The sequence below is a fragment of the Gymnogyps californianus genome, chromosome 1 (genome assembly GCF_018139145.2).
Source record: "Gymnogyps californianus isolate 813 chromosome 1, ASM1813914v2, whole genome shotgun sequence".
NCBI classification, from domain to species: domain Eukaryota; kingdom Metazoa; phylum Chordata; class Aves; order Accipitriformes; family Cathartidae; genus Gymnogyps; species Gymnogyps californianus.
In genome coordinates this window covers 27,369,886-27,394,436 of record NC_059471.1, presented here as the reverse complement: position 1 = coordinate 27,394,436, position 24,551 = coordinate 27,369,886, and the positions used below count along the sequence as shown (strand labels likewise).

General features: G+C 36.0%; 1 protein-coding gene across 11 annotated transcripts in view; it reads left to right on the top strand.

Annotated features, from left to right (window-relative positions):
* POSTN (periostin) overlaps positions 1-24,049 on the top strand; it is a 37,876-nt gene extending 13,827 nt beyond the window's left edge. Inside the window, exons 7-24 of one of the 11 annotated variants that reach the window (XM_050915460.1) lie at positions 558-699; positions 1,902-2,114; positions 2,275-2,409; positions 3,280-3,428; positions 3,953-4,089; positions 4,844-4,974; positions 7,800-7,930; positions 8,101-8,203; positions 8,582-8,649; positions 9,232-9,277; positions 11,484-11,531; positions 14,887-14,982; positions 15,601-15,690; positions 17,284-17,361; positions 17,778-17,858; positions 20,055-20,141; positions 22,216-22,257; positions 22,804-24,049. In XM_050915460.1, coding sequence (XP_050771417.1) covers positions 558-699; positions 1,902-2,114; positions 2,275-2,409; positions 3,280-3,428; positions 3,953-4,089; positions 4,844-4,974; positions 7,800-7,930; positions 8,101-8,203; positions 8,582-8,649; positions 9,232-9,277; positions 11,484-11,531; positions 14,887-14,982; positions 15,601-15,690; positions 17,284-17,361; positions 17,778-17,858; positions 20,055-20,141; positions 22,216-22,257; positions 22,804-22,844 — 1,818 coding nt within the window. In that variant the 3' untranslated portion in view covers positions 22,845-24,049. The remainder of the gene's footprint in view (positions 1-557; positions 700-1,901; positions 2,115-2,274; positions 2,410-3,279; positions 3,429-3,952; positions 4,090-4,843; positions 4,975-7,799; positions 7,931-8,100; positions 8,204-8,581; positions 8,650-9,231; positions 9,278-11,483; positions 11,532-14,886; positions 14,983-15,600; positions 15,691-17,283; positions 17,362-17,777; positions 17,859-20,054; positions 20,142-22,215; positions 22,258-22,803) is intronic. The other 10 variants (XM_050915461.1, XM_050915463.1, XM_050915462.1 and 7 more) reach the window with 10 other exon arrangements.
* Positions 24,050-24,551: the final 502 nt, after the last annotated feature.

Sequence of the window (24,551 nt, the reverse complement as noted above, 5' to 3'; positions counted from 1 at the left end):
GCAGCTTTGAACCATTCCCACGCGTCCTAGCACTGGATACCAGGGAGAAGAGATCAGCACCTCCCTCTCCACTTCCTCTCCTCAGGAAGCTGTAGAGAGCAATGAGGTCGCCCCTCAGCCTCCTGTTGTGATTCAAAATCTCCTCCTTGTATTTAATCAAACTAGTCATACACCTGTAATATATTTTTTATTATTTCAGGGGCAAATTATTAGCTTTGATAGACTATTGCTTTGATCTAATTTGTCAAAACCTATATGTTCACATTTTTCATTTAAAAATTCAGGCCATAATAATAAAAATTTCTGCCCTGTTGTCACCTCTGTCAGAATTTATTGATTACTGTGTGCTAAATTAAGGAGGTAACTTGGTATATCAAGGCACATTTTTCCCACAAAATTAATTTTCTATTCCTTTTTGTCAATTCATTTTTTCATCTTTCTGTAACAGTGATCTCAGTCTAGCATTAAAGTGCCTATGGGTACTAGGTGAAACTAGACAGATAATGTTTTTTTGGTAATCTAAATAACCAGCATTAAAAACCGAATGTATTTTCTAGGCTGCCGCCATCACATCAGATGTCTTGGATATTCTTGGAAGGCCTGGTCATTACACACTCTTTGCTCCTACTAATGAAGCTTTTGAGAGACTTCCAAGGGGAGTCTTAGAAAGGATCATGGGTGACAAGGTGGCTTCTGAAGGTATGTAACCCTTTTTTGCAAATGAGAAATACAGTTGAGTAGATCAGGAGGTAGAAACTACATGATCCTAGTAGCTCTGAAATTAAGCACCTGTGCTTTCATACATACAGGAGGAGTTACTACTTCTGTCTCTGATTTTTCCAGTTAACTAAGGATTCAAATTCACTGAAAACTTAGTTTCCAAAACAGTTTAAAGGAAACTGTGAAAATATAGGCATATTGATGTTTCTAATAGTTCAGCTGCATAGTTCCGATAGAGATTCCTGCCTCCAGAAATGCAGGGCTATCTGAATGTGGGATTCTCTCACAGCTTTCTCATGAACAGCTTTTTCATACAAAAAGGACATGTTCTTGTAAAAGGCAAGTTCTGCCTTGCAAGTTGAACTGAATTTATACTATATATTCTGAAAAACTATAACAGTCAGCACATTTACTTTTCTGAGAACTACAATAAAACTAAATAATAACTGAATCAGTCTGTTATGTGAACAGTAATGTAATGGACCACTAAGAAATGGAAGGCTACATTTCTATTCTCATTTATGATCTCTGCTGCACTAAACAAGTTCTCCATCATTTCATTATAACCTGATTAAGTCACTGTGCAGTATCTCAATGGAGAATGGTAAAAAGAGGGATCTGGGCTAATTTTAATGTGAGGCAATGACTGAGAATGGAACCCTGAAATAACACGGCATTTTTGTTGTGGCTTTTTTATTATTTTTTCAGTTTGCTTTCAGGAATTTTTGGTTGATTCTTTTGGTACCCACAGAGGATAGTACACTGAATCTCACCTATATAGTAAGGCATAACAAAATATAAATCTGGGGCTGACTTTGCATAGCCTATAGAGTTTTGTACTCAGAGGTCCGTTTGGACCATATCATCTGCAGTCACCGAGTTATATACTCTGTTACATGCAGATTGCAGCATAACCAGTGTAGTTTTCATAATATAAGGGATGCCAAAGGTTTTTGACCACAGAAGTTGTTTAGAGGCCTATAGTATCAATTCTCATATAAATAACTTTCAATAAAGAATCTATGAGTGCAAATAAGCAAATATGCTAGATAAGCTAGTAAACTATTAAAAATAGTGTAGATGTAATATTTTATCCCACAGCTATATGTGAATTATATATATATATATGAATGTATGTGTCCAAACACCGATATATGGACTTCCTGCTCTTTTCTCCACAGCTCTCGTGAAGTTCCATATTTTAAATACTCTCCAGTGCTCTGAAGCCATCACAGGTGGAGCTGTCTATGAAACCTTGGAAGGAAACACAGTTGAAGTTGGTTGTGATGGTGAAAGTCTGACTGTGAATGGAGTGAAGATGGTGAAACGCAAAGATATTGTGACAAACAATGGCGTTATCCACCTCATTGATGAAGTGCTAATTCCCGATTCTGGTCAGTGATGTGTATGAAAAACTTCTTACACTGAAAATGTTTTCTACAATGTTACCTAGATTCCCTCAGATATATTGTTATGGATAAGCATAGAGAATCCAAATCAGGAAAAGGAATAAACAGTGTGTTAAAATACCTTTTCTTATTTCTTTATTTGCAGCCAAGCAAGTCATTGAGCTTGGGGGTGCCCAGCAGACTACTTTTACAGACCTGGTGGCACAGCTAGGACTGGCATCTTCTCTAAGACCAGAAGGCCAATACACTCTCCTGGCACCTCTGAATGGTGCTTTCTCAGGTTAGTAGCCTTAAAAGATTATGCTCTGAATGTCAAAATAAACAAGAATATATGCTACCCTGACAGTTTTCCAAATAAGTCCCAGTACTGGTTCTAAGTCCCAAGGAAAGAGAGCCATAGAGAAATAGAGATACTTCATCTTTTCAAAATACATACCATAGAGAAAGACAAAACAAGCCTAACCACCAGGCTACACAGCTTGTTTTTAGTGGTATCATTTGTTAATGGAAATAGTGTCACTAAAGTAAGATTCAAAATACGCACAGACAGATTGTGGGAAAGCAAAGATATTAATGAACTGCCAGTTCCCTTAATCTTTGCAGTACTTGCATTAGATTCACAACTTATTTATTCTCAGAAAATTTGTACAAGAAGGTTGGTATTTTCCAGTACATTAAAGCAGAGAGAAACTGATACAAATATACTATAGAACAGGCGTTTGCATATTTGCAGAAGTAACCACATGGGTATCCTGCCCTTCCTCCAAGAATTTAAGTGTTAACTCACCACCACAGAAGCAAATTTGGAAAGGTTTTAAGGTGCACATGCAAAAAGGAAAAGTTGTAATAAGAACTTCAGCAATTCAGAAGATGGAGCAGGCCCACATATAAATCATCAGCCATATTATTTATAATAATTAATCAGGGCTATGTCAAAAGTTCCTGACTGAATTTAAGGAATGGCAATTTGCAGAAACTACTTAACAATTCATTTTCTGTGTACACAAATCTGCCCAAGCCTTAACTCGAGCATTTCAAAGAAAGATTCGGTATTTCCATGGTCTTTTAATACAGCGTCCACAGTTAACCTTATTTGAATAAAAATTCACTATATAAATCACTATATATTAATATCTAAATGGCTTTGTAGATGACACCTTGAGGATGGATCAACGCCTTCTTAAAACTATCCTACAGAATCACATTATAAAAGTGAAAGTTGGGCTCAATGAACTGTACAATGGACAAGAGCTGGAGACAATTGGAGGAAAACTGCTTAGAGTTTTTGTGTATCGCACAGTAAGTGAATGGGCCTTTCTGACAATATGTATCCCAACTATGAAAATGAACAGTCATGAAAGAATAAAAGACAAAGCTGAATGAAATTTCCAACGTTTACCATTACGACTATCGAGCAAAAATCTTTAAGCTTTCAAGCTAGGAAAAAATGAAAATCTAATCTTTGTCAATGGAAACTTTGCATGGAAGACTCTGGGAAAACGAAACAGGATTCCAGATTTGGCACTCCATTAATTACAAATTTTTAAAGCTAGTTTTTAGAACTAATTAAGAACATTCTCAAGGGAAACAAAAAAATCAAATATTTACACCATGTTAACCTAATCCAGATTTTTCTAATTTTGCTTTCTCAAGCAATATCAGATTTCCTGGCAAGAACACACAATTTGATTGTAGGAAATACATATGAATACTATTTTTAAATTTAGGAGCCTCTTGGGAAGTATGTGTCCATCTCATTTTATCAAATATGTTTAAATGTGTATCATTGTGTGAATAGCTATACTTGTTTCTCTTTTAATCAGGCTGTATGTATTGAAAATTCATGCATGGTCAGAGGAAGTAAAGAAGGAAGGAATGGTTTTATTCACATCTTCAGGCAGATCATCAATCCAGCAGAAAAGACATTGCATGAAATGCTGAGAAATGATAAGCGCTTTAGGTGAGTAGCAGTTTTGACAGCACTGAGATTTTCCTATAGAGGGTAACTGTATATACAGCATAGCTAGTCTCAGAAATAGTTGTGGACTGTGGGTTGTTGGATTTTGGGCAGCAGGGAGGGCAGGGAAGGGGTTATTACCTCCTCAAAAAGAAAAGGGGGGGAGGGTGGGGAAGAAAAAAGAAAAGTTGTTCTCCTCCAGCTGTATCCTGAAAGGGCTCCCAGACTTTATGCTAGAATGGTTGTTTACGGCACATAGGAGTCAGTAAGACACCAGAACGAGAGGAGTAAGAGGACAAAAGGGATTGGATGATACGTCCAGAGCTATAAATGCAGCTGAGTCTGGAGATTTAATTAACAAGTAGTACAATTCCATATGGGTGCAGCATGATTGCATATCCTTCCAGTACATATTTCTGTCCCCTTCCTGCAAGTATCTCAATACTAGAGAGAGCAACTACCCTTGGCATCCTCCCTTAATCTCTTTTGATCTGTGGGGTTTTTATTCGATGAATTCTGCTCTGATCCAGGCTGCCAATATTTTTTTTCCTCAAATCCTTTTTCCTCAATCTGCTACTCTTAAGACTGTCTTTTTTTTCTCATTTTCTTCCTCCATTGTCTTTATTTCTGGGACATAGTGAGTGTTTGAAGATTGATGCACTATCAGAAAAAATGAGGGAACTAAGTGCCTCGACCCAAGTATAGTTACTACACTTCAACAGAATGTATTTGTGGTTTGTCTGTTTGTTGTAAACAGCGTTTTCCTCAGTCTGGTGAAAGCTGCAGATTTAGATGATGTTCTGTCACGGCCTGGAGAATGGACTCTGTTTGTTCCAACTAACGATGCCTTTAAAGGTTTGACTGATGATGATAAGGATATATTGATAAGTAAGTAACATAAGAAAACTAGAAATATAAGCAAAGATAAAATCGATGGGAAAGGTGGCTAGTGCATTTCTTACGCAAAAGATGTCTGATAAAACAGTTTACCTTTTGCATAGAGCAGGTCATGGGACTTCCCTAAATTAATTCCTTCTTGGGGGATAGAGAAAATATCTTTTTGGAAAAAAGCATCCAACCTGAATTTAAATTTAAATTTAAATCCTTGATATATTATTCCCAGGTGTAATCACCTTCCAGGTTAAAATCTGCATTCATTTAATTAGTTTCAACTTTCATCATTCAACCTTGCTATAGATTTTTTTAAACTGAAAAGTCTCTTCTATCACATTTCTTTTCTAGTTGTGGCCATTGCATTAAAAGATATCTAGTATTGACTTTCCTATCTTTCCTTTCTCTTCTCTGCCTCCACCCAGTGATCTCTGATATCACCTGTGCTCTACAAGTTAAATATTTAATATATATTGCTAAATGCCAATTTATGTAATTTCTTTCCATCTTACACTTTTAAACTCTGGAATTATATAGATTTTCCGCAAGATTTAAAAGTAGTTTCTTTAATGTCATGTTTTATTTCTGTAAGAGAAAGAAATGCACAGTGAATACTTCAAATCTCCTGCAGAATTTCCCACTAGAAGGGTAGACTGTGGCCACAGCACTATAAATATTTTTATTTTATTTGAGAGTAATGTGAATCTGGCCTGTGCACAAGTGCGGAAGGAGTAGTTGCCTTGAATCCCACATCTAGAAGGTCAGTCACATTTTCCATTCCTGCACTTTTCAGACCAAAGTTCGAAGACATGAAGCCAAATCCCATGAATCCTTAATGACTTCAGAGTCCAGCTCAGAGCACTGATAAGCAGCAACCCCAGCTCTGTACAGCCTTTAACTCACTAATGAAGCAGTGTGAATTTGAATTATCTCTTCAGCCATTTAAAGTTATGATAGTGGTCTAAATTACCCTCTAGTGTGGTGTGTCTCTAGTGACTAACAGTAAATTAACAGATAGCCTAAATGACTAACATTACATAGCTATAAAATGAAGCTTGTCTCATGGCTGTGAACTGAAGTAACTGGATAAATGCCATTGTTCTGTTTTTATTGGACTATATATTTATTTTATTACCAAAGATTGAATTTATCAGGTCTACTATTTTTCTCTTCAATTCACAACTTGACATTGTACCCAAGGCCCATGCCATTTTGGATTATTTCTATAATTAAGAATACAATTATATTTGCCATTCTGCTTTTCAAGGGGCTTTATGTACTATCTTTTCCTTTTTCCATCATTGTGACTCAGTTTCTACTTACTTTCCTTGGCAGATGAGATTTTAATTTACCCTCATTATGTTTTTTGCAGCAGAATGTCCATTCTTTGTGTCAGATTACTTTCTGGAATTCTGTCTTGGCTTTCTTTAAAGACATTATGGTGCTTCCTCCAAAAAAATTAAACCTTAAAATACGTAATTTTTTTAAGAAATATAAAGAAATACTTTGTTTGTCTGTAAGACACAAAACAAAGATTATTTTAACCAGTAGCCATTGTGGCACAGAACAAAGCTAATCTGATTGTTTGTGAAAACAGCTTTTGAATGGCCATGTTTAGCCTTTGTATGTAACGACGCTATCTATGAATAGTCCAGTCACAAAATCTCAGTGCTAATCTTAGTAGGAAGAAAAAGAGCATTTAATTGCATGTCATATCAGTGATCAAAGCAAAAAGCAGAAAAAGGAAAATGTTCATTGAAAGAGACACCAGGAAAAAATTATAACCAGATAGTATTTCCATTGAAGTTTCATCAAGGCTGAAACTCCTAATAACAATATCAGTGTGTAATGCTAATATGAAACTTGTAATAGAATGGTCAATATTCCTAGTAATGGCAAGCAGATGTGTTTTAAAACTGCTCAGTTTGGTACCCTGTCACCTGGGGAGGTTGTGGGTATTCCTACAGCCCATCCTATGATTCTGAACCTCCATGGACCCAGAGCACCAGGGAGCCCTGTCAGGACACTAACTTTGGCTCCAGAATCCATTTCCTTTTTAAGACAGTCTTGAAAATGTTGGCCTTTTTTCTTTTCTTCCCAAATAGTAATGATGTCAAACTTTGAAATAAGGAAATCATCCCTAGAATACGGGCTTTTTCCCCTTTCCCCACTTCTCCAAGCTGCATCTGTTCTCTGTAAGAACAGACAAAACCAGCACTCCAAATGAATCCTTCTTTTCTGCCTGAAGTAAATACCAACTTTCTCCTGCCCCAGATGGGAATAAAGATGTGTGTATATAAAGAGTTGTGAATTATCTCCAGTCATCTCAGAAGCGTATTGCCACAAAAGAATAATTATATTAATTGTTAGCTGTGGTTCCCTTTAATTGCAACAGTGTTAAGGCTGGAGTTTATCTAGTAGCTTGGTGAAATTTGATATTGCCGACTGCTTAGTGGTCCTGAAGTTATTGTGTTTGTGAATGATTTGTGGAGCATATTCAAGAAAAGGGCAAAAAATTCTGATTAGAGGTGCAAGCAAATAAGAGAAAATAATACAGAAAAATAGGAAAATGCTGGCCACTTTTCTGTTCTTTATATAGGAGTTCTCATAGCATCTTTATGATTATGTTCTGGGTGCCTTTTTGTCATAAGGTTGTTTTTTTCCCTTTATCATCATTTTAACAGACTCAAATTGTATGTGTTCATGGTAGTTTCATTCATACTATGATTATTTCTGGCTCAAGCCTGTGTGAATCTTTAGAATTTCCAGAAAGAGCTATCCATTACCATTTAATTTTTACTCCTACTTTTCTTTTCAAATAGGAGACAAAAATGCGCTCAGGAATATTCTTCTTTACCACTTGACACAAGGAGTTTTCATTGGAAGTGGCTTTGAGCCTGGTGTGACCAACATTCTTAAAACCATCCAAGGAGGGAAACTCTACTTGAAAACAGTTAAGTGTTGAAAAAGAAGTCCCCCTGATACAGGCTTGTAACAGGGATTTGACATTCCATGTCTATGCACATTACAGAAAGGGAAGCATTTCTCTGAATGTTATGTTAGGGTTTGGGGTTGTTTTTTAATGTCCCTGATAACTTGTGTTCTCCTTTCATCCTTTACCAGGTGAATGATACTCTTCTGGTTAATGAACTGAAATCAAGAGAATCCGATCTCATGGCAACCAATGGTGTCATTCATGTTATTGATAAACTCCTGTATCCAGCAGGTGAGTATTAGTACATGGAATTTATACACACTCTTCTGAATCTGTTTATATGTTAAGTAGGTGCAATAACTTAAAAAAGTTAATTCCTTTAAAGAGACAATTCCTATGTAGAATAAGAAACAGAAAATTTACCTCACTACTCATTTTGTGGACGAACCTTGTTTGAAACCATGGCAACTCTTTGAAATTCTGTGAAAGTCAAGTATATGGAAGACAAGATGCCATAGGCTATCTTTTCCACTAATATGGAGGAATGTATATGTACAAGTACACGCTTGTGTGAGTGTTTGAGAGTGATTACATCTCCTGATCACTGTAAATGAAAGTAAAATGAACACAGATGTATGTTTCCTTTTACACGCCTATTTCTTTTGTCAGATCTGCCTGTTGGAAATGATCAGTTGCTCACAATCCTGAAGAAGTTGATTAAGTACATTCAAATTAAGGTACTCTTTAAATAATGATCCCTTCATCTTTTTGGCAGGATCTGTGGAACTGTGTACGTTATAATTCATAAGTGATTCTCTGGTCCCTCTGTTTCTTCAGCAGACAACACATTCAATAGCTACCAGTTACCCAAATATAATCATGAATGATACACTGCACTCAGTAGTTAGAATTTGTTTTCCAACACCAAATAATTGTAGAATATTTGCATTTGGGTAACTCCAATGTGAACTGGCCCAAATCTGCTCTTTGGTTCAGGTACACTTTATAACTCCAGCAAAACAAATCACTTCTAAATCCTTGAGGCAATCCCTCTTTGAAAGAAATATTGAGTGGCTAAATTGCTATGTCATTAAAACCACCAGCCTCAATAGCCTGTGGAGAAAAATAGGCATCCCTATCTATCAAAGCTATCCTCTTGAGATTGCATTCTTCCTCAACAATGAATGAGAGGACCTAGGCAAATAGCATAGCCTAACTCTTAGATCAATGAAGTAGTGAATCCTACCCACACTCACTAGGAAGCTAGAAGGCAAGTGCTGGTTTTTTTTAATTTTAAAATTAATTTTCTGTATTTATAGTTTGTTCGTGACAGTACCTTCAAAGAGATTCCACTGACGTTTTACAGTAAGTTAATTTTAAATACTTCCAGATGGGTTTGAGATTGCTTTTTAAATGTTGCCAATTCCAATCTTGAATTGTAGATCTTTTTTTCAATCAAAAAGAAAGCAATTTCTGGGAAAGTAAGATGTGCCAATGAAGCACAGGAAGAGAAAGACTCAAAGTAGAATGTTTCTGGCTGTTGTGCTACTGTATGTATTTTTTCCCTTTCCAGATGTGTGACAGGAAAGTAATCCTGAAGTAAGCTGTTCAAACTCTTTGGGGTAGGCAAGGTACATATGGAAAAGATTGTTTTTCAGTTTTTAGCCAAAGTGCAGTGCTTGGTGCGTAGCAGAGTTTTGCTGCCTCTCTCTCCAAGACATAGTATTGTACTGTACTGACTCTCCAAGATGTGGCATTGACCAAACTGCACTGAGATGCTTTCTTTTTCATAAATGCTTCCAGAGGGACAGAGTGTACCCGTTCCACCTGTTTCCCATACGTGCAAATATGAGGCTTGTATGGGAGGCAGTACATTTCTGAACATTTTCTCTTTAGGGAGTAAATGTAAAAAAGGAACCTTTTTTGCTCTCTTGCAACCTTTTTCAGGGTTTGCATTTAGATTCTGCATATAAAGCAGAACCTGTTGAGGCAAACTGTTAGAAGACAAAGATCCTGCTGAAGCTTTGGCTTGTGAGGGAATATGAATTTAGGCAGATGATTAAATTTCTGTAGGATTCTACCCACATTTCTCAGTAGAAATGGAGACCATCACATTAGGCTTTTGAAAGTTGAGAATGGACGCACTGAAGTTAAAAGACTCTTGGAACAAAAAATAAAATACTCTATCTTGATGGCAAGTTGACTATGAGTCAACAGTGTGCCCTGGCAGCCAAAAGGGCCAACCAAGCCCTGGGGTGCATCAAGCACAGCATAGCTAGCCGGTCGAGGGAGGTGATTGTCCCACTCTGTACTGCACTGGTGAGGCCCCACCTTGAGTACTGTGTGCAGTTTTGGGCACCTCTATATAAGAAGGACATCAAACTGTTAGAGTGTGTCCAGAGGAGGATGACGAAGATGGTGAAAGGCCTCAAGGGCAAGACTTATGAGGAGCAGCTGAGGTCACTTGTTTGTTCAACTTGGAGAAGAGAAGGCTGAGGGGTGACCTCATTGCAGTCTACAACTTCCTCCAGGGGAACAGCAGAGGGGGAGGTGCTGATCTCCTCTCTGGTGACCAGTGATAGGACATAAGGAAATGGAATCAAGCTGTGTCAGGGAAAGTTCAGACTGGACATTAGGAAAAGGTTCTTCACTGAGAGGGTGTTTGGTCACTGGAACAGGCTCTCCAGGGAAGTGGTCAGGGCACCAAGCCTATCAGAGTTCAAGGAGTATCTAGATGATGCTCTTAGTCATATGGTTTAGTTTTAGGCAGTCCTGCGAGAAGCAGGGAGTTGGACTCGGTGATCCTTATGGGTCCCTTCCAACTTGAGATATTCTATGATTCTATGATTCTATCTCCCACGGCCAGTGAGAGTAACATGAGAAGCAATGCCTCTAAACTGAACCAAGGGAGGTCAATGTCAGACATCAAGAAAGTTGTAAGTGTTGATTTAGTTGAGTGTGGGAACGGGAAGGCTGGAACCTCTACCAGTGAAGGCTTCTCTACCAGTGAATGGATAAGAGTCGAATAATGATCTATCAATCAGAGATGTTCGATGAATACTTGAGTCTGTCTTAGGTGTAGAGGGACAACTTGATCTCCCAAGGGCACCACAGTCATGCTCTCCATGATGTTCTATCAAGTGTAAGAATAGTTCTGAATGTCAGAGGGTTTCCTCTGTCTACCAGGTTAGCTCCCTAACGAAAAGAAAAGGGCAAGATTCAAATTTAAGATATGTCAGGGAATTGTGCAAATCTTTATGCAGGGGATTGTACAAGCCATTATTATTATGTACCTTACATTATCATGGGTTTCATGACCAGTGCGTTTCATAAGGCACAAACAAAGGCAAATAGCATGCCAGCAGACTCCGTTTGCAGGCGACTCGTATACACTACCATTTAGTAACTAGAACCAAGATCCATATTCTAGATCCTTTTGAGTTACTTTTCCATCCATTAATATCTGTGATTTTATCCACATCTTTATGACCAGACCAAATCTAACTGATCATTACCACAAAGAAACTGTAAGAATGGAATGTGCTTTATATTCCATTTTCTATACTTTCAGAAATTAACATAATTGAAAGCAACGTCCAGCCCATCATCAGAAAGGAAGGTAAATGAGGCCCTTAGTATATATATTTCTGTATATATTCATATACATATACAGAATATATATTGTATATATTTCTTTAACAGGATGCATTTTGTACATAACAACTCCAGGACATTCAGCACTTTGCTGGAAAAGCAAAGATACAAATATTGCAATTAGAACTGGCTGAAATATTTTGTATAAAAAGATTTCCCACAGTTGTTCTCCCCAAATGGATTTTCTCCTTTTTCTACAGGCATTTTTAAAACATATTTTAAATAATCTTTTTTCAAACCATTTCTTTTAAGTAAGTGCCCCAAATATTACTATACTTTCAATAAAAACACTTCCTTTTTTTTTTAATTAAAAACAGTTTTTTTAAAAAATGAAGTAGATTTGTTTCTTATACTTTGAAGAAAAAAAAAATCAGTTCTTTTTTCTGTAGTTTTCAATCAGTTCTAAATACCAATATCTGTCAGATGCCTGGAAAGGATGGTTAGCCGAACTTTCTTTTTCAATTTCTTGAGGCAAAAGCATGACTTAAAGATTAGTGGTGGGACCGAAGAGAACAAAAAATGGGGCTGGGACTGTCAATAGCACTTGTGATTCATAACAACTAAAACACCCATAGGTTTCACTAGCCCAGGTACACTGCTAATGAGCTCCAGTTTCCCATTGAAATAAAAATGCTCAAAGGGAAACTAGCCAAGCTCAACTGAGGAGAAAGGCAGTTAAAAATGTCTTGCAAAAATTTTATCCAGACTGTTCAATCATTGTTTCTGGGACGACTTCCTCCCAGCAGAAGTGACATGAGCTTGCTTTTTGAGCAGCTTGTCTGTGCTTCATCCCACTTAGGATTAGACACCATCTAGCCTATATGCTGATCTTTGTTGCCTAGTCTCCATGATCAAATCAGATCCACAGAGCAATATAAATGGATAGATGATTCCATGCGGTAATTAATCCAAGATATTTTAGAAATCTTCCTATGATGAAGGTTAATCACTCTCTGAAAGTACCTGTTCTTCTATGTTAAATCCAGAGACAGAGCATATAGTTTAGGTGATTTACAGAATGTTTAGAAGTTGAAAGTTAACTGAAACAAAACCTTCTTTTAAAGAAAACATGAAATGCCTGAGCACTTCTATAGTCAAATGTACAACTAAGTGTTATTCACCACAGAGAGAAAAAATAACTTTATAAGTTAGTGAGTATTGAAGAGTTACTCCTTTCCATTGCCAGTACAGTGTTTCTGCTTTGGGACACACTCCAGGGAATGATCTCTGGCCAATACAGCCTTTCTGCTGATGATTCAGAAATAGACCCAATAAAGCCAATTCTGGCCCTTCTGAGCTTGCTAGTAGTAACAGTAGTGAGCGGCAGCTCCCATCAAAACCACATTAAGCCCACAATTGTCTGTAGAAAAAAGCTGGCAAAGTTGCATGTTGATTTTTGCAACATATGTCAGGAAGTTCTAGCAGATCGTGATGGAAAGGAGATTTCAGTAAAAAAAGAAAAACCACCGCCCCTCCCCCCCCCGGTTTAGAGGATGATGTCTGCCCTTTCCTGTCTCAATGTTTTCTATTTGAGTTGTGCTTCCGTTGTCCATGCATAGGCAAGTTAAAGGGATCTAAAGAGTTAAATCTGATCGAAACCCAAATCTTAATGGACTAAATGTGTAAAGGATTGATCATAGACTAGGCAGTATGGCAATCTATGGCTTTTTGTTTTGCATACATCTGCTGTATCAATCACATAGGAAGGTACAGTAATTTAGAAATCTAAAAAAAAATAAAAAGATTTATAAACATTCATAAATATACCTTTGACATGTTTTCACTAGCATTCATCACTTGTATCAATGTATATTGATATTTAATGGATTCTCAACATGCAAAAATGCCTCTAAATTTAAAACAGAAGAAAGTGAATGAATCTTGTAAGATTGCTTCTTTAAAATTTATGAACGTTTTTCAGCCAAACTTGTTAGAAAATAAAAGAAAAAGCAATGGGTTGTTCAGCTACTTAAAATTGAGAGTAGATCAATACAGCTCTGTAATAAATGGGCATCGTTATGATCCTATCATATCATCTCATCTGTGGCAAATAAATTAATTATTTAGCTCTAAAGTCTAACTTATACCATAATCTTCTGCTGCAAAAGCAAACAAAAATGTATGCTTGGATTTATTACTATTGAAGGACACTAGTTAGCCTGAATTGTACTGTTTTCAACGATTAACACCAGGCACACCTATTAAAAAGCTATTATTAAATCCTGATCAGTAATTTAAAAAAAAAAAAAAATCTAAGCAGTATCGACTTCTACATAAATTCATATAAAAAAAGAATTTTAAGGGATTTTTAAGGAAAGAGAGAGATGGACTGTGTTAAGTTTCTAACTCTGAATAGGGAATAAGAGAAGTGTGTGTTACAGCAGCTTCTTAAGTAGATGTTGCCGTAACTCTTGTTACAGAAGAACCATGTTATTCCTGTTAATTGACTGCATCAATGGTATGTTCCTAATTTATTTAGTATATGCTGCTCCTGCCTGTCAGACAGAGATACATTTGGATCAGTATGGTCTGTAGGGATTGCACAAGATCGAGAGGTTTGTTTTGTCCATTGAAATCAAGATTACCTCTCCCACGCAACTCAAAGAATGATAGCCATTAATGCTGACAGATATCCTTACAGCCATTCCAGCTGATCTCTGAAGTTTTTTTTTTCTTTAACCTGGATGACCACTGGCCAAGTCTTGGTAGCTTAAAAAAAAAAAAAAAGCGCCAAATAAAAAAACCCAAAACAACAAATAAAAAGCCCCAAAACAACAAGTAAAAAAACCCCCAAAACAACATAAGATAATTCTGATTAAAAGATCTAGTTTCCTTTTGGATATCTATACAGTTAGTAGGAAATAACATGACAAACATTTCTCTCTCTAGTTTTTTTCTAACCTTTCACACGATAGTTTGCATGCTGATCGCTAGTGGAGCAATAGCTGTAAGATTCCAGAAATGCTGCAGAGTAGGCTTCTTACCAATATATATAGAGGAAGACTTCCTTTCAGCTGCTGAGGATCTGTTTTTTGCCTGAGACTTGTCAACAGATGTTAAAAATATCAGATACACAAAAGTAAAAAAAAAAATTGTAAATAGTAAGTGTACAATAGGATCAAAATTTAAGATAGCATGGGAGGAAGTACAAGATTGTACAGCATTGCTGCAAATGGCTTCTCAGGTTTAAAAAATCCTCCATTACAGTCATCTGGTTTATTTAGGGTAGGGGGGATAATGCTAGCTTCATCTCAGCCCCCTGGAGTACCATAAATATTTTCTGACTATTTATAACATGTTGTTTTTTTCCTATGTCACAGACCCATCTATCACACAGCTCACTAAATTAATTGAAGGGGAACCTGAGTTCAAAATAGTCAGGGAAGGGGAGACAATAACTAAAGTGATTCATGGAGGTGGGTATGCTTTCAGCAACTCAATTTGTATTAGTTAAAATTTGAAACATATACTGTTCCCAGTCAGTTTTTACTTTATGTAGGTGATTCATGTGATATGTTAGACAACTGTTCTGTTTTTAACAAGACCTTCTGGAAGTGTTGTAATTTTATTGCATCATTTCATTCTCACTTCTCATGCATTTAAAAAAATTGGATTTTGTGCCTAGCTGTGTCCTATAGCTACAGTCAAGACAGTGTTAGAAATGCTCTCCATGCTGACATAACATCTGTCTCAGTTAAGAATTATTTCCTGGTTGTTGTCCTGCAATCAAAAATGCAGTATGTGATTCTGTGATAGAAAGGCAATTTTATCAGACAGAGAGGTAAACTTTGCCTTCTGCTTTGCTACAGGCATTGAGAAGTTCACATCTAGGGTGCTTTTAAAGGAAAAACAGCATGTGGCCATCCTAAATTTGGAGGAAACTTAGTTCCTGGTCTCCTCTGAACATTTTTATTTTTCATAAAATATGCTATGGTATTTCCTTGTGTGCTTCAGTAAGTTTCAGCATCTCAAAAACAGCACTTGTAACACTGTTCATCACTTGATTAATGTCTTCAATTTAAAAATCCCTGTAGAACCAATTATTAAAACATACACCAAAATCATTGATGGGCGACCTGTGGAAGTGACAGAGAAAAAAGTAACAGAAGAAAGAATTATTCAAGGTAAATTATGCCGAGCTGTTCATACTTAGTAAAGTTCACCATTACATACAAAAGTAACACATCTTAAGTTCTGTCCTAATGCCTAAACTGCATTTCCTGGAGAGATTAACTTTCCCTAATGCTTCCCACTGCCTATGTATGGCTCAAATTCTGGCTGTGTGTGCTACACACACATATACATAAACGGCAACAATATTTTAACAGCTTGCAAAACAAGGAAAACGTCTCTTTTTTTTTTTTTTTTTATGTATTTGCAAAGTGTTTGCTTTTGCAAGCTTCTTGCTACCATTTCAGGATGAGACTGCTTTTATTGCATTTTTTTAGTCTGCCTTGCTTTAGAAAGAAGAAATTTTTAATTTTTTTTTTCCTTTTCTGTGAACTTTTGGGTTGTATATCTCCAGGTAGGTTTCATTTGACCAAAGGTAGACCTTCAGTGTGTAGATACCTACTTTTGCATGTCATCCCAGGCTCCCCAGACAATCATTTCAGAAAAAGAACTTCTCTTTCTCTGTAAGGTGGGGCCTCGACTGATCTGACATCCACAAGTTAAACATTTGTATTCAGCTAATATAAGATAAAATTAATATGCATCTGTGTCCCTTGATCTTCTCCCACAATAACTTTTGAACTCTTTGGCCAATTTAAATTATATTTGAACTACTACAGAGATATTTCTTTAAGAATCCTAGAAACTTCACAGAAATTGAAAAGTGGAGTGAGGCGTATTTAAGCAGTCACAAATTCTCTGCTAACATTTTGATCCCCTTGGTTAAATATCAGTTTGAATACTGCCATTAAAATTCTGTGTGCCAGAGCAGTTATAAGGGAAAGACAGTGTTATAAGATCATATTGACCTAGCAGAAAGTCTTAATATTCAGTTTATTTAGAAAATCTTATAATTCAATTGAAGAAGTCATTCAAGCAAGAGAGAAATAAAGAACCAGACTTAAGTTATTCTCATACAACTATTTACTACAAAGAAAATAACTGAGTGAAAAACATTGGGGGTTTCTGAATAAACCTGGGACTATTTTTCAACACAAAATTTCTGGGGGAGAAAATAAAATACCATTTTCTCATTTCTCGAATTCAAGTTTCACTAATATCCCACATAAAAACGTCAAAATAATGTAAAATGCCAGTGTTTCAGATCTGGTATTCCCTTCTCTTCCCTCTGTAGTAGAAAATGATAAAGAATCTCAAATGTTAAGCTCTCAAAAGATTCACAACAGTAATAAGAGCAACAAAGTCTATTTACAACAGTGGATCCAGACTCTTTTTGCACTTAGGAAATATCTGATCTACGACCTAATACAACAAAGTGTTTAAAACTGTGTCTTACTTTAAGAACGGGCAGATATTTACTGTAAGTGTGTTAAATTTGTCTAAGTACTTTCCTGAATAGCTCTAAATACTACTTGTAACCCTCTTTCAGTTTAATTTGGGACACAGTGAAAGATAAAATGATCATAAAAGCAGATTAAAGCATGTTAATCATGGAACCATCCTAAGCGTTAAATAGGAAAAAATAACTTAAAGGACAATCCTGTTATATCTGATTCAAGTCACTGTCTTACACATCTTTTTTTCAGGTCCTGAAATAAAATATACCAGAATTACTGCAGGTGGTCCAGACAATGAAGAAAAGTTGAAGAAATTGCTTGAAGAAGGTTAGTATCCTTGTTTTCTTTCCTTTCTTTAAAAAAATAATTAAAAATTATATTACTTAAGTAATTACTGAATGGATACTCCATGTTTTCAGCAAAGGTGCTCATACTGCAAAATCATACCCAGAGATTAAACCTCAGAACCTGAGAAATGTCCAAATCTAACATTCTGGTTTGAGTCTCTGATCTTCACATTTCAGTCGACTCCAGAGTTGAGGCTGCCTGAGTCTCATATATAGTATGCTATGTTTGTCATAAAATATGGTGTTTTCAGTGTTTACATGGAATTTAATATTATAACAGATGAATTTTGTAATTCAGCAAAATGCTATGACAGAATTAATTCAGTAATATGTTGTTATAGGATTGTCAAATGTTTTCTGTAAATCAATTTTTTGCCATAACCTGTATCCTATCAGAGGTTACCAAGGTGACCAAATTTATTGAAGGTGATGGTCATTTACTTGAAGATGAAGAAATCAAAAGACTTCTGCAGGGAGGTAATTCAGTGTATTATAACTAACCTTTTTGCAACAGGTTATGATAACTGAAACCCCTCTCAGATATGTTGATCTCGACATTTTAAAGACTGACCTAGCAGAACTGTAATTTTAATGGGAGAAAAAATAGAATGCCATATAAGAAGTGCCAGATGTCTGTGAAATGGAAATAAGTACAAATTTTGATTAATCAATTTTTTTATGATATTGATCATGAAAAAAAAAATATTTGGTTTTTTCAGTCTTTAAAAAGTTATCTAATTAAAACTCAGGGGAGCAATGAAGATTTATTCCACTAGCTGTGAACTCTTTTTTCAGCAAATTTAAATCTGTGAAAAAACACTTATGAAGTGGAAAGTATTGTAATAGGCCAAATTCATCTTACTTGTCAGTTCTTCAGAAATGAATATTCATTGCCCTCAACTTAATAATTAAAGGCATGTTTAGCATCCTTCTTTCAATGCTTACAGGAGATGGATATCAAGGCATTAACTTTAATTCTCTTCAAATATAGCATTCCAAGGAATGGTTTTCTTTCTTTCTTGCTCTCTTAATGCTAACACTTTTGGCAATATATAACCGGTAGCTGTAGAAAACTGGTAAAAGAACTTGTGCTTATGAAATTAATCTTTATCTATGAATTTGGAATGTTCTCTGCTTAATGTAGATTAGAAAAACTATCTATAATAGCAATGGGGAATAAAAAAAGAGAATTCAAGTGTTGTGTATTTAGTAAATGTTAGTGTAAACCTGAGTCAGAAGCTCAAAAATATGTATAGATGTTTCTCTTGGCGTAAATTAACTGAATCCACTTCATTTTATGTTCATGTTTTAGTAAGTTACAAACTTGAATACCGGTGAAGTAGCTCACAGCCAGCTGTGTGTTCACTGACCTAATCTTGTAGTCCTTCAAAAGCACTATTCTGTGGATGTGACTTCAGTTAAGTAAAAAATTTAGTGACGGTTGAATGGCTGAACAGCTTTCCACCAAACAAAACCATGCTAGTTGATAATACAGCTAGTCTTAGAGAAAAGCCAAGATATGGCTATGAATACAGTTGACTGTATTTCTTTCTTCTGTTTTAAACATCTAAATCTTAGTTTTACAGATCTAAGCCAGGATTTGCCTATAATCATTGGAGAGAAACGAAAACTTCCGGAGGGTTTTTCATCTTATCCTATCTTAAGCGTCCCAGCTATGTGAAAAGAGTTGGTCTCTGGAGATACCTATTTCAATGTTGAATATTTAAAAGGAAAGTCGAAAATGAAAGAAATGATAGCAAGAAAATCCCTCCATATACTGGACTATGTTCTATTGGTGTCAACCAGGCAATAAAGTGTAGGATCAAGCTTTATCTGTAGAACTGTTCAAAATCTGGTGACAGGTCTGATACCAGAATCTAACAATTACAATTGTAATCATCTTCAGTTACAGAGGTATACAATTAAATAGACATAATCTGTAGAGGTACATCTTACAGTGATCCTATAGGTGTATGGAAAAGAGATAAATAGTTTCTCTGTAGTAAATTTGGAAATGACAATAATGCCTCTTGAATTCTTGCTATTTTTCCTTGCTATTATATGTTAGTTTGCATAAGCATCCTGCTTTACAGAATGGACCAAATAGGCAGATTTGTCTCTTGTTTTAATTTGATTTTTCTCTATCTTTTCCATGATTTATCCATTCAGCTACCCTTGGCTGCCATAATACCTTACCATATGTTTAGCCAAAAAAAGCAGATACACATGCTGCTTTATGGCTGTTGGTGATAATGGTGATAATGCTTTATGGCCCTCTTGTCTACATCAAATTACTTCTGTTTTACTGAAAATTTCCTAAGCATTTAAATCCAAGTCCAGTCACAAATGAATGTAATACCACTGTCTAAAGTAAAAGAATAATTTCATATGGGCTGTAATTCTACTCATACAATATCCAGCAGTGCTTATTACTATTGGCAGTCTTTGCTAAAACAAAACTTCAAGCCAAGATTGTGATGAATGACTCTCAACCCTAGAGAAGGAATCACTTGTGGCAGGGCCAAGGAAATCAGCAGGACCTTACAGCATGAATAACATGGTGGCCTGCATACACCTGCACCCCCAAAATGACATTGTTTCCACTGAAGGCTCCTTGCATATGGAAAAATGCTATGCCAGATTTAACTCATTTGTTTTTGATGCTTATCATAGCTGGAACTGAGTACACCAAGGTTACTAAAGTAATTGAGGGAGAGCCACAGATTATCGAGAGAGAAATCAAGGAAGTCCATCTGGAAGGTTAGTTTGTCTAAAAATCCAGTATCACTAAGACCTGCTTTGTCTGAAGTGATCATTCCAGGTAGGGTTTTATAGTATCTTTTCACAAAAATTACTTAGGTCTGAAGCCAGTATTCTAGCAAGAAGAGTTTTATAATTGTTTTGGAAAAGAATTCTTTCACTGACATTGCAGAAAAAAATGTTGAGGCTTATCTTGTGGCTAAAAGTAACTAAAAGATTTGGCAAGCATAGTAGACAAGAGGAAATGTCTAACCACAAAGCTTAGGTAAAACATTTGAAGGAACATGCACCATAAGAATTGCCTTTTCTCTAAGCAGCACATCCAGAAGAAGACCACGTGAGTTGTTTTTAACTTGAGTTATTTCTTGTCAGTGTTAATGTGATCTGTTGATGTGAGGGGTTCTCAACTTGGTGAAGGGCGGGTAGGGTGGAGAGAATATAACCTCTGGGGTTGAGTAAATATCTCACAGGGACTTGAAATTTCTCTACCCTTATCCCATTGTTAGGGAAGCTCTTGGGTTTGAAAAAGCTGAATGGTGTCGAGGTCCAAAATGAATCTTTTAAAGGAGCCAAATACAATTCAACCTGGCATTATACCAGGAATTTGTTCTTCACGTTTAACAATCTTTTTTTAATGATCTTCATTCAAAGTTAAGAAGTAACGTCTTTAGGGTTTCTTTTGTATTTGTATGTATGCCCTTTTCCAATTCTAATTCTAATAATGCAGAATAAGTTATTCTGCCAGCCTTTGAACTGAATTCATAGGAAAAAAATATTACGGCTTGTGGAGAATGAAGTTAAATAAATATGTTTCTACTTTTTAAATTTTGAAGTCTATGCTAAATACTGAAGGTATACCATAGTGTTTGTGTAACTTCAATGCTGAGTAGTACAAGGCATGCAGGGAAGTCAACTATTGCCTGAAAATGACAGACAGGTATGATCTTCAACCATGAGGTTTGCCTGAAAGCATAATTGTGTAGGCAGCATGTAAGTATGGAAAGCATACTTTGGATGGACCATGTTCTGTCCTTGTCAGGGCAGTGCAGAGCTTGAAATTTGCTGTCATGTTACTGCAGATACCCAGTGTTTAACCTCATCTGTAATAAGGTGAAGCCTGTATCTCAGGGCTATGCATTTATATACCCTATACCTCAGGATGAAAAGACAACTGACTGCAGCTGGCTAAGTGAAGATGAAAGTACTTCATGGTTGTGAAGAAGGAAAAATACTGCACTAGCATTTCTGTGACAGTAACAGAAGAATTCTCTCCTATGCTTGTGAAATGTTTTTCCTCCCAATGTGGAGACATCTGGTTTAAAAAATGTCTCAAGGTTTGATGAGAAAGAGGAAAAAGTGTCCATAGTTTCACTGAGTCAGTATTTTGGAAAACAGATGTATCTGCTAATGAAGGTGGTACCTATTCAATAGCCCTTGCTCTACTCTACCCTTTAAAACAGAAGTCTCTGAGAAAATTAACTGAACTCTAAATATGGAATCATACTGTGGACTCACAATGCAGTTACACATCAAGCCCCAAACACAGCTGGAAATGTGGCCAACATCTTGTGATGGTTGACTTTCAAGCATATCACTTATAAATAATTCCTGAAGTAATGTCTATACAGCAGACCTGGACATCCTCTGCCAAAAGCTGAGACTGAGTCTTGGGCTGTATATTAAGCTGAGCTTGTACGTTGCTGACAGTGTCAGATTGTGTTTGCTGAATGAAGAGCATGGGCAAAACCTCCTGGCACCTGCCTACATCATGTAACCACCCATAGGAGATCAGTGTGAATAATGGATTAATTCATACTGTTAAAATGTAAAAATACTTTTGAAATGCTGATAAGATTTGATGGATGACTGCACATGGCAGAAATGTGTGAATTATATTATAAGCATTCATGTTTCAGGTGATCAAGTCAACATGCTAATGGGACAAAATTCTTAGTTTACTGAAAACCTTAAGAACAAACTTCACAAGTCAGCAATGGGTTTCCAACATTTCTAATGAGTTTTAATTCAAAGGTTCTTGCAAACAACTTCTGACTGCAACATTTCTGTTTTCTAGAAGCACCTGTACGGAAAGTACAACCAACCAGGAGGACACAAGGTAAAAGCAAAACATATATTTAAACATCTTAACATGCAACAAATATTATTCCCAGTTACATTAAAAGCCAGGAGGGAAAAAAAATACCCTTAAGAAAACAGAGTTCAAAAGGAAAGAGTTGCATTTATGCTTTAAAAAAAAGAAATTTTAACAAAGCTTTGTATTGTTAATTACTGGGTTTCTAGATTTTTTTCTTATAGATATTTCTGTCTGAAAATGACTTAGAGTATGTGCTTTGATCAAACAGTGTTTCAGATCAGAATAAAGCCATCAAGGTGAGATCTGACTCTGGAGTCTAACACTGTGAAAATGGCACTGTGGGATTCCCCACCATGGGATTTGTAACTCACTGATTCTACATTATTTTGATCAATTAAGAAGCCGAGAGATCATTGTAATTTCCTAGCTGCTAGCACAAGAATGAAAGATTCAGCATCAGTCTTCATCTTTCCTTTTCACATGTCTGTTTCATAAGACAATATATAGTGTAACTATATTATATATAATTATAGGTAGTAATTACGGTTCTTTTTCCATTTTTCCCAGGGGGAACAGCAAGAAGGAGGACAAGACTAGCTTATCCCTAAAAGCTTTCCAGGATAGAATCCACAGAATTACAAATTAACAGCATGGTTTTTGAGAGGAAGAGAAACTGTTTTTAAAAAAACATGAACATTAGAAAACAATGTTGTTTTGATAACATAATGTAAACTGAACCATGAATCCACAAAAAGATGTGAAGCTGCAGATACTCACAGCTAGCACAGTGCTCACTGGAAGGAGTAGTCCATTGGGGGTGCTTTAACTGCTCTTGATAGTAAGCACTATGCAGAGTGGGATCCTGGAACTGCTGAAGGCCATCAACTTCTGTAGAAACAGGATTCCTTCTTATGCTGGCTAGTAAGTGTTTGCAGGATTGGATTAAAAAAAAACAGGGAACAAAGCAGAGTGTATTTTTTTATTATTTTTATTTCCACTAAATAAGAAATATAAATGAAATTACATCATTTCTAGGGAAAAAAGTCACTTCAGCTGACTTTTAGAGTAATCTAAGGAAATACGAGATGTTAACATAGCACTTTTGGTTCAGTAGTATTGTATGCTTTTTATAAGTCAAAATTCATCACGTGTTTAATGTCATAATGACATCAGTAACGTTACCATTTCTAAACAAACAAATATGCCTTATATTAAATGTATTCTTTTTTTTTTTTTTCTACATTACATATCCAAATGCCTTCTAGTAAGGTGGCTAATGGAAGCTCTTAAAAAGAAAAAAAGCAAATATTATGAGCTTCTGGAAATGTATTTGAGATCATGTTGACTTCTTTATTTATAAGAAAAATCATTCCCATTAAAGGAATCCTATACCAATACATATACTGAAATTCTTAAGTGTTTTCCCGCTTTTCCCTAAATGTGTCTTTTGATTATTAAAGTGGATTATAAAATGGATAAATAGAATGCATGCAAACAGTTAACTCAGCATGGAAAAAGGTTTTACAAAAATGAGGCTAGGTCTGAAAGCTTTTATATCAAAACATGCTTTGCTAATGTCTGGTACTAATGTGGAGTTGTCTGTAAATTATGTCAATTTTATAACTCTAGTTTTGAACTCATAAAAGTTGTTTGCCTTTATCAACAAAAGTTGGAAAACAACTACTCATGGAGTAGAAAAAACATGTTCAAAGTGCCTTAATTCTGCAGACCAAAGTTTCAGAGGACTTATCTAATGTGCTTTTATACTTTTGTTTTGAAACAAATACTCAATAAAGAATTTGGCTGAACTGTGCTTGCTTTCATTTGTAAATTTTTTTTAATATTAAAGGAAATTATAAATATTCTTAAGCTTTTAGTGTAGTTTTTAGTTAGTGTAGTTTTTAGTTAAAAAATATGCTTTCACAGAAGCAAACTGATGCTTCCCTTTCTCACTTAGCACGTGCTAATGCACTTAAACTGCATCACTCTCCTTAAACACAGCTAAAAACCTTCCCTAATTCCATAATCACATACCATGAGCACTACTCCCTGAATGGTAAAGTTATCTGAGCATTGGATTGATACGTTGTGTAGCTTTACTGGGCTGTCAGACTGTCTCAATAAGGTAACCTCAGTATCGACTATCATAGTGCTTTGGTGGAAGGATAGCTTTTAACCCTGGTGAGAGCTAGATAGCTTTTAGGTGAGAATGAGAGCTCTTAGGACTGCCTAGAGGGTGAACTGAAGCTGTCACCTTTCCCCAGGGCCTTTGACTGTCCTTAAATCATTAACTCTAATCTGCTTTCTTCACTGCT